Source organism: Poecilia reticulata, linkage group LG5 (genome assembly GCF_000633615.1).
Source record: "Poecilia reticulata strain Guanapo linkage group LG5, Guppy_female_1.0+MT, whole genome shotgun sequence".
Classification (NCBI taxonomy): Eukaryota; Metazoa; Chordata; class Actinopteri; order Cyprinodontiformes; family Poeciliidae; genus Poecilia; species Poecilia reticulata.
Genome location: NC_024335.1, coordinates 18798224 through 18808909, shown reverse-complemented (window position 1 = coordinate 18808909; position 10686 = coordinate 18798224). Strand labels below are relative to the sequence as shown.

Genomic DNA, 10686 nt, shown 5'->3' with positions numbered 1-10686 from the left:
TGTTCTTGCATTGTTCCAAAATGCAAGTTTATATAAACTAAAATATAAAAATGGCATCCAGTAAATAAAAGGTCAGTATTTTATTTTATTTTCAGAACATTTTAATTACTTGCTTTATTTCTTTTTGAACAGGATAACAAGGATGATCATGTTTTATTTTATTTCTTCAGCTCACTTCCACTGGATGCWGGATTATTGCTCGTATCTTATTCTGAAGATTGGAATTTTGATTGTGGAGTCCCTTTTTTCATCACATTCTTTTATTTTCTTTTTTATTTCTTTATTTTATAACTCAGTTTCTCTGACATGAAACTTGGTTCCGCTTTTATGCTCACTTCTGAGCCCTGCCAAGAGCTGGAATTGTTCAMTCAGATGGGAACTACAAACTTGTCTGCCACTTTTACCCAGAATGCACTGCAGTTAGTAGATTGCTTCTCTGGAAGATGAGTGCTGTCTTTAAAACTCCCCTTTTTCACAGAGCTCTTTTGATTCTTTGTTTTCAGACTCCTTTTCCTGATATGAGGCATCATTCAGCTTTTAACTTCACTTCTGAGCTTCTGCTGACAGCTGGAACCAGCCAGGAATTCTGGGCCTCCTGACAAAATATTAGATTGGGTCCCCCTGCACAGCTGCTGTTACAATTTTTTGAGTCTTTTTTTGAAAATCTTTTACAATTTTAAAGGCTTGCAACTTGCTTTCTTTGGCTCAATACCGATACTAGCACAATATCAGTATTGAACCAAATTTTACAATTTTACATGCAACAGTCCACATACAGAATGCAAGTAGATTGCTTAATTTTTTTCTATTAGTTTTAGATTACTGAAATATCCTTCCCCATGAGCAGCAGTCATAGGCAACGTGCAAAATACATATAAAGCAATTCAGACTTCTCAAAAATGCTATGTAGTTGCATTTTATTCAGGCTGCAGTAAATAACTTTAATAAAAAATATTTTTTCTCCATATTTGTTAAAGCTGTGTCACTATGTCATGACAGTTTGTTATGAGACAGATAATCATTGAAAACAATCAATCTCCTCCACCTCCTTCCTGAACTASTATTACTATYTAAAGTACTGCATTGTTCTGACCAAAAACAACCAATCAGAACCAGTAGGARGGTCTTAGTGCTGTCATTCAACTTCATTGACTCACTGCTAAATATGCTAAGGATGGAGAAACAACTTATAATTACAGGGAAATCGTTTATCTGCCGTCATTGGCAGCTATGCTAACATTCTTCTATGAAACATGCCTTTCTCAAAACGCAGTGACCGACTCRAGTTCAAATTCATACAATTAACATTTGGGTTTAGAGTCTGCATCTTCTCGGCATCACACATGGTTATTCCAGAGTGAAGAGTGTAATGCAAGAAACATAAAAATACAAACATTTGTGATGGATTAACCTGTAACTCTGAATTCCCTGCCCTTTGCACACATGCTCTTAGAGTGGCCTATTTCTCTTATCAACTCACTGATTAAATACAAACATATTGAAGTGAAAGGTGTTTTACAAAAGAATTCATACCCTTTTGTCTGTTTCACATTTTCCTCACATTACAACCACAAACAGGTATCTCAGCTGAGATTTAAAGTGACAGACCAAAACAAAATTAGTGCATCACAGGTAAATGGAAGACAATTTCACAGTGTTCTGCAAAAATCTAATAGTTTTGCAGCTCTAAAGTAGAGAATAAAATATCTGCCCATTATTCCTTGGAAAGCAGGTCAATCTTTGTTGGACTGGACACTCTGGACTTTAATTAGGCTCTTCAATTTCATACGTATATGTTGTGGGTTGTTTTCCTGCTGGAAAGGGAACCTCTGCCTCATTCTCAAGCCTCTTAAAGTTTTTCTTCTGATATATATTTAGCTACACACACCTCCAAATGCTCTACTTTGTGTTGGTTTATCTTATAAAATCCCAATATAAGAACTTTTGGTTTTAGAAATATACCTGGTTTAAGCAAAATTTTGAATCAATTTTGAATAATACTGAATACTGAATTTTATCCTGTGAGAAGTGCTATGCGGGGGCTTATTTTGCCAGCTGACTGGTAGTGTGCAGCAATGGGTGGGGGAGGGGAAGCACTGAAATACTTTAAATTCCTTACAGCCTGAGAAAACTCGGATCCTGAATGTTTCTGAAGCCTTGATATGCCGCAATACAAGTAGCTAATACACAACTACAACTGATCCCAGTTGCCGCCTGGTCCTTTTCAAGAAAAGGAGTGATCATAGCTATTTCTAATTCTCACATTTTCCATGTGCAAACTTACAAAATGCAACCTATAAAAACTTTAGCTTTATGCTAAAACTTTTTCTCATCTACTATTCCCTACATTGCTAAATGCTGAGCTCTATTTGTGGATCCAGATGGATTTTATTTCAGATATGGTTTATTGGCTATAAAAAAAATGAAGCCCTAATTAGTCACAATTATAAAAAAATTATATATTTAATGGTTTTGTTGGCTCTAGTGGCCTTTATTTGAAAGTAGTTTGACAGGAAACAGGGTAAGCAGAGAGGGGGAAGACATGTGGCAAATGTCGCCAGGCCGGGAATCGAACCTGTGACCAAAATCACGAGGACTAAGGCCTCAATATGTGGGTTGTGCTTTGCCCCTGCGCCACCACAGCACCCCACAATTATCAAAACAACCTCCATTTTCAACTGAGTGATCTCCGATATAAAAGAGTTTTGGATGAGACAGACATCAGTAACAGAAAAACAGGATGTAAGCATTTTTACTTCTAAAAGGAGGAAAACTTCCTGGTTCAGGCTCAACAGCTCTCAACAGTCATGTGTTTGTTGGCATGGCTGAAATTAGGTTGTTGTTAATTAATCATTGCTCAACATGAATAAGCTGTGTTTGCAGATTAACAAGTATTCATTTCCTGTTGAAAACCCGACTTATATGCTCATTTTCTGAGATAGAAATAGTAGACATGCACATTATGGTCCGTATCTAAATAGAAAAGACTAATTTTCCATTCAACTTAGTCACACAAACATATTTTACTTTGGGAAAATACCAAACATTTTGGTTTTCATCATGGATCCCATGTAATGATGTGTTTAATAGGGTAGTAAATGATCTATTTGCAATCAGGCTCTCAACCGTGGTAAATGTGATGCCTGCTTACTACATTACAATCAATCTAAATGTTATTAGCTGCTAACTACTGAGCTGGCTCAGCAGCATATTTCACACGCACTAGCACTTCTGGGAGATTAATTCAGTTCTGAAACCGTACAACAATCAGTAATGGGAGACATAAACAGTTGTGCACGCTCACTTAATGTGAAAGGAAGAAAATGAGAAGAGCAAAATCACACCTGTGGGACAAATGCCTACAAATTTAGGATCTTTTAAGAGAAAAAACAAGAAAAAAAGAGACATTTTCATCTGAAGCATCACACATGGTGATTTTATTTATTTTCATTTCATTCTTCTACTAATTCATTAAGTAAACATATAACGAAAGGAACAATAATCAAATTTTTGCAGAAATATAGATTGGCTCCTAAAAGTGTCTTCACTCCTGCTAAATTATGTTTTTTTTTAATACATAATATAGGATCATTTATCTTGTATAAGCCAACTAAAACGAATTGTCAGAAGGAAAACAATTACTGCATAAATGTGCACACCGTTAAAGTAATACTTTAATTATGTGGATTTTGCATTCTGAAATATGTTAGGACTCATTGGGGTGCTAAAAACCTCACTGGTATTTGATTCAATTTATGATTAATTTATGATTTCATGGTTTCATGTGAAGAAGAATACTTGTTGGAAATCCGTGCATATTTTGTTTCATTTTTGATTTGCCAACTTTTCAGTTGAATTACAAATAAAACATTTTCAAACATTTCTGAGCCTCATTTCGACGAGACTCATTTGTTAGATTAAAAGTACCTTTGCAAGTAATCTTTAAGCAGATATTTAAAAATACTTTTAATTAGTCATACATTTCAGTATTAAAATGCTTTTGTTATTAGTCTGATGTAATATTCTATCTAAATACCTATATTTACCAGAAATAAAGGCTTGAAAACGTCAGTCAGTGTGAATGGCAGGAAGTTCATTTAATGTTTGACATCTGAGTTTGAACACATAAAATGTGTGTATCACTTAGTGATGCAGTTACTCAAATGAAGGAAACTTTTCAGTTACTGAATATGCCTGAGTGTAAAAAAAAAAGTTTTATTTTTAAATAAATTATTGTTTTTTCAGGGGTGTGTGCACTTTCAAGAGTCTCTGCAGATACTCAGTTATGACTCACAATTATTTGATGTACTGAAATTCCAGCCCAACTTTGACTCCCATCATATTTTCCATTTCTAAAAAAAAAAAATCAATAGAAAAGACACAATTTCTTGCCACACAGCTTCCATTTTCAGTCACACTGACACTTTGACACAAACATGTCTCCTCGGGGTAAATTCCACTTGCCTGTATTCGGTTCCTAGAGACAAACCAAAACCATCGAGCATGACTGGTACTGATCCCTGAACTTAACCTTATAAGTACAAACAGGCACATGCCTTGGATGTTGGAGGTTCTTTAGCTCATTCACTCTCAAGCAAGTATAACAAGTATTTTTTCTTGCGCTACAGGAATGGCACCGTTGGAGCAGGTAAAGGTGTGTGTCACTGCCAAGAAGGCATAATTCAGCAGTGAAACAATCACATCTGCTCGCTCACTCTGATCTCTGCTCTCAACCTCGCCCTCTCTTCATAACTGAATGATTAATCACTGTGCAGGCCGGGAACATTTTTTTAGATTCTGCAGCAGTTTTCTGGAAGCTTAAGAAAAGCTGATGCTGCTTGACAGATCTTAAATCTATAGGATGATGTTGTCCAGAGGCTAAACAGATGTGAGGTGACTCTCCGCTTGTACAAGAGCTCTAGGCTGTTTGTGTGCATTTGGAAATTACTGTTTGAACCTGGAAACAAAAGAGCTCTTGTTGATGAAAATTTAACCGAACACGCTTAAACAGCTAAAACTAAGATTATGCACTGGATATAAACACCCTGCATACAGAGATCATATGCATCTACCATTCATACACAAATACATTTGTAGGCACCCTTTCTAATTAAACAAAAGCTTTGAAGTAAGCTGATTTTTTTTACTGCAGTTATATAAGCTCAAAAAGGAAAAAAAATTAAGTTTTTGATCTGAGTGAGAAAAAAATAATCTAGTGTTAAGCAATAATTGTTTTGTACAAAATCCTCAGTGGCACAGCTATTAATACCCATGCTGTTAATACACTATGTTATCTGTCTTTGCCATTAGAATGGCATTTTAGTCTTTGGATCTTTAGTCTTTGGATTTTTTTTTTTAGATCGTCCAGGGTCCTTTCCTATCTTATCGTCTCTTCAGCATACCCTGTGTCTGGATTTGGGTCATATTATTGTATGGCAGAGGCACCACCAACCCATCTGGAGTGATTGAGACGTTTCATCGTCTTCTCATCTGGCCAAAGCAAATGGTCCTAGCAGAGATGAGTAATCTTTACATGTTTACTTTTGTTATGGTTCGATAAATAAATGTCTTCTACCTCCCACACATCTGTCTATTACTGTTGGATGGCATGCAGATGGTGTGTAATGGTTGCTATGGAGACCAAGATACCACTGTATCAGTAGTGAAAAATAAATGGGAATTAGAGCCCCATCATATTTATGCCACAAAACTAAAACAACTTAAAAAAGTAGAATATGTATAAAAAGATCCTTAGTAAGATTGCTAGGGGCACCAACCATTGTGCTACAGGTTAAACTGAATAACTAAAAACTTATTTAAAGATATGTTGTTTTTTTTGTTTGTTTGTTTTTTTAGCGTGATATTATGTTCTTGCAATACGAGCTAAGTTTAAGAGTTTTTGCAAATAGTTACCAGGGGTAACAACAAATTTACGGACTGCCTGCAAGTATGGCTACTGTCTAAAAGCAGATCAACAAATTGTGAATGTTCGTGTGTGAATTTTCCTGGACCTGGTAAATTAATGTACAAGGGATTTAAATGAGATCAAACTTTCTGTTTACCTCTTTGTTGTCGTCTTCTTCACCCTCGTCTTCCATTTGTGCCCCATTCTCCATCTCCTCCTCCTTCATCTCTACAGGCTGGTCCGCCACCGGCCTCTCTGCCTCTTCATCTCCCTCCTCCTTCACACCAAACTCTACCAACAACCTCTTAACCTTCTCTTCCTCTGGGGTCTCTGGGGCTGGGGTGGGAACCAACTGCGTGGCTGGTGGCTTTGGTTCGTTTTCTTGCTGAGTTTCCTGAGGTTCGCTGTCAAAGGACACCAGCAGGTCGTCTTTCCTCGGAGGTTCGACTCTCCAGCCGCTGCTGATGGGAGCAGTTTCCCGCCTAGGCTGGAAAGTCCGTCTCCTGGGTTTGACAGAAAAGTCATCAAAGTCTACGTCGAACACAGGGTTCTGGATCGAGAAGTCATCATAAACGGCATCGATGAGGCTCTCTGTGTTCTTTGAGACGTGAGATGAGGGGGATGGTGGAGGCTCGTCTGCATCAAGATTGACAAGCTTTTTCTCTCTTTTGTCATTCTCCTCCTCTGTTCTTGGCTGACTCTCTTCCATCTTTTTCTTCAGCTCTTCTGCCCTTTCCTTCTCCATCTGTAACTTTATTTCCTCTTTTCTCTTCCTCTCCTCCTCTTCCTGCCTTCTGATTTGCTCCCTCTCCAGCTCCTGTCTTAGCTTTTCTTTTTCCAGCTCTTGTTCTTCCTCTCTCATCCTCATCAACTCCATTAATCTTTGCTGATATTTTCTTGACTCCTCCTCTTCCTTCTGTCTTTGATCTTCTTCCAATTTTAGTCTTTCCTCCTCATCTTTCAGCTCTTTCTGTCTTTGCTCCTCAAGTTCTCTTCTTTTTCTCTCTTCCTCTTCCTCTTTGACTTGCTGCATCTTCCTCTCCAGCTCCATCCTTTCCCTCTCCTCATCCTCCTGTCTCTTCCTCTCCTCCTCTTCCTGCTTTTTGACTTGCTCCCTCTCCAGCTCCTGTCTTAACTTTTCCTTTTCCAACTCTTGCTCCTCTCTCATCCTCGTCAGCTCCATTAATTCTTGCTGATATTTTCTTGTCTCCTCTTCCTTTTGTCTTTGATCTTCTTCTAATTTTAGTTTTTCTTCCTCATCTTTCAGCTCTTTCTGTCTTTGCTCCTCAAGTTCTCTTCTTTTTCTCTCCTCCTCCTGCTCCTGGTGCTTCAGAGTTTCTTGACTTTTTGTCTCGTCATCCTTCCTCTGGAATATGCCGACTCTTTTGTAGACGGGCATCGAAACGGCGTCCTCCCCTTTTTCCTTGCTTTCAACCTCAGCATTCTCTTCTTGATTTTCATCTTCACTGGATTCAGGCTCCGGGCCCAGCACCACTGGAGGTGTACCGTCATCTGCCACCACGGTTCCAAAGCGAACAGAGCGACGGTTCTTCATCTTCTTCTTCTTCAGCTCGGCCAAGTTTTTCTCATCAGCAGCAGCCAAGTGGTTGCTCTGCACCTGGACATCATCTTCCTTTGGCTTGTCAGTCTCTGCTGGAGTCTCTGTTGCATTTTCTAAGGGTATATCTTTGAATGGTGCCTCCTCTGGTGGTTCAATTTGACTCCCTGTGGATGAGGATGCTGTTGAACATGAGTCCACTGGCTGGGTGGGTGTCTCTTCCGTCGCAGGAACTTCCACTCTTAGTGTTTCCGGCTTTAACCTGTCGAAGAGACATGAATCATTGGCATTTAGTGCTAAAAAGTACAGTGATTCACAAGTCTCATTCTGTTCCCATTCTAAACACATTTGCAAACAATAAAGCACCATTTTGGGCCATGATGCACCTCTTAACCACACAAAGCTACGGTGAAGACAATTAAGAAACAGCGGTCAGAAATTCCGCCCTGCTATACAGGTTTAGCATTTATGTCCGGTGATGTGACAGCCAATATTAATCAGCTTATGGTGCAAGCAGTTGGAGATTCACACCAACAATGGACAGACAAAATCCAAGATGAAAGGCAGAAACCAGTAAGTGCACCTGCCCTGTTTCTTCTGGATAAAACAAAAGTGCCCTTCTCAAATCTGTTTCTTTTTTTTCTTTTTTCTTTTCTTTTTACTGTATAGTGTACAGTAAAAAAAACCAAGTCAGCATATATGTATTGATTTTAAATGGGCATACATGATGTTCAAGCTGTGCCTGTTGTAAAATAAAATCTCATACTACTAAGACCTGGTGGTTCCATGTGACCCACATGGTGACCTTTGTTTCCACTTGAGCACCTGACCCGCAAAATGCCTGTGCACACCATTGACTACTGATAGATGGATAGATAAACTGGGACTGTATTAGCTGTGCCTGAAAGCTTTCATGTCATGCTATGTGACTAAAAAGCAACGCAAAACATCTTTGAATGTCACAGAGTAGTTACAGGAAACTGAACAAGTTATTCCTGGTTCACTCGAAACTTTAGAAGAATGCAGGAAGCTAAAGAAAAATAGCCCAGTATCACATCATAGAAAGTTCAAGAGTTACAGTGAAGGAAGCTGCCATGAGGAAAGTGAGTGACCTGAAAAACTGCTATTCCTTTTTTAAAATATTTCACCTCGACCTCAGTTTTCAGTCAAAAAAGAAATAATTATAATAATTAACTTGCTAAACTCTATTTTGTGTGATTGATGTTAACAAGTCAAACAATATACTGCAGGTATAATTTAGGATAACAGCTGACAATATTGATTATCAGAAAATATGAGTCATTACATTAAGCTAGCTGAAAGTGGTGATATATTAAAAAAATCTTCAAAGCAGCTTTTTTCATGCTTCTTCTTTGTGTGGGCTCAAAGTTTAATTTGGAGGTGCCACGTCCTGACTTGCAGCGTTTGCTGACATACTACATGTTTCCTATCCAACATTAGTAAACTACAGAGAGAAACTGGGACACACGGATAAAAGTTAGCCTTCATCCAACTCCCTTTGATTAATTAACAATGTTTTTTTTCTCCTTTTTTGTCTATGTATGTAAAATGATTTTTATCTTTTCTGCTCACATAAATAAAGAAATGAAATGAAGGAGAGCTGCTGCAGCGTATGGTCAATGCACCCTTTGTAATGTCTTGACACATCACAGCTGAAAAAGGAGAACTTCTCAAACTTTCCAGTCAAAACAGTTCCAGACTTGCGCTCTGCTCTCGGTGTTCACAGTAACAAAATGAAAAAAAAAAAAAAACTCAGTTACCTCTACGCTACACTTTAGATTTCCTAAGAAAACTTGTGACAGACAACCGTTTGCCTTTTCCTCCTGCAATAATGCTTGACTAAAGTCTAACTGACAAAAATGAGAGATTAACGTCAAAATATTTTTAAATTACTGAATCTATTAAGGGCGTTGAACTCAGACTGATTTATGATTTTAAATGACAGCCATGAATCAAATATAATATTTCTAGTGTGACTAACGACAGCTGATTGCTGTCAGTGTGTTAACACTTTGACATAAACGTCTTCCTTGATTGCACCGGTAGGAGATATTTCATGTCTGGTCTTGCACCCAAACCCAAAGTGAAGAGAGCAGAAGGTCTCACTCACTCCTTGGAGCAAACTCTGTCTGCAGCCTGAGGACTCTTCTCGACCTTCTGATCCTCTGGACCTGTTTCTGACGCCCAGCTTTTGATCTTCTCCTTCACGCCTCCGATCCCATTCGCTATTTCTGGCTCCATTCTCTTGGTCGTAACCTCTGGCTTTGGCACATAGTCCAACAGTTGACTGATTCTCTTCTTAATGCTGTTCCCGCCGGTAAAATCCTCTGCCTCAGTATCACTCCCTTTGATTGGAGGTTCTGGTATTGTGTGAACATGCTGCGAGTCAGAAGACTCTGGTTTATTAGATTCGTCTTTGGTGATGGGTTTGGGAATGGGAATGTAAGACTGACGGGGCAAAGGAACACCGCCTGACTCAAACTTTGAGGTGAGCGCCTTAGACAGACGCTTCCTTACGCTTCCCCGCTGGTAAAATGAATCGTTTGTGGATGGACTGTTGCTGCTTGACTCTTCTGTATTTTGGCTGACAGAAACTGGAGTGTCACTTTGCTTCTCCTCTCCATCTTTCTGCTCTGAGCTAGCAACAGCAGTGGTGGGTGGTGTGTGGCTTGTTTGGATGATGTCTTTCTGCGCCGGTTCTGACTTGGGCTCCTCTTTAGTTGGAGTTGTTTCGGTAGCTGGATCCAGAGCAGCTGTCTCAGAACCAAGACTGTTCTCAACCTGTGGAAGTGCGTCACTTATTTTCGATGCTTCTGGTTGAGATGTAGGCAGCGTACTTGTAGGCTGTGGTTTGGGAGCTGAGGCTGAGGTGGGTTGAGGCAGTTTTTTAGCAGGGATGGTGACAGCAGTAGGATTTTCTGTCTCTGATTGTTCAATCTGATTGGTTTCAGACTTAAGTGGAGGGGGTGTTTTGGGGGGAGTCTCAGAAGAACTGATGGGTTGAGACAGTTCCTCAGTATGGATTGTCACTTTGGTTTTTGCTGGAGTAATTTTCTCAGATTTTTCAATCTTATTTGTTTCAGACGTAGATGTAGGAGCTGTTTTCGGAGCAGTCTCTGGAGAACTGATAGACTGAGACAGTTCCTCAGTAGGGATGGTCAAGGCAGTGTTCGTGGGACTTTTTGTCTCCGATTTCTCAGTC

The 10686-nt window shown here is 39.1% G+C and overlaps 1 protein-coding gene and 1 long non-coding RNA gene across 3 annotated transcripts in view; one reads left to right on the top strand and one right to left on the bottom strand.

Annotated features, from left to right (window-relative positions):
* The window catches only part of LOC103464974 (calponin homology domain-containing protein DDB_G0272472-like), a 31047-nt gene that overhangs the window by 14611 nt on the left and 5750 nt on the right, over window positions 1-10686 (bottom strand). For both annotated transcript variants that reach the window (XM_008409424.2, XM_008409425.2), the window contains 2 exons: window positions 9595-10686; window positions 6063-7725 (listed from right to left, as the gene is read on the bottom strand). In XM_008409424.2, coding sequence (XP_008407646.1) covers window positions 6063-7725; window positions 9595-10686 — 2755 coding nt within the window. The remainder of the gene's footprint in view (window positions 1-6062; window positions 7726-9594) is intronic.
* Window positions 32-477, top strand: LOC103464973 (uncharacterized). The gene is made up of 2 exons (XR_533726.1): window positions 32-71; window positions 171-477. It is a non-coding gene; the product is annotated as an uncharacterized LOC103464973 (long non-coding RNA).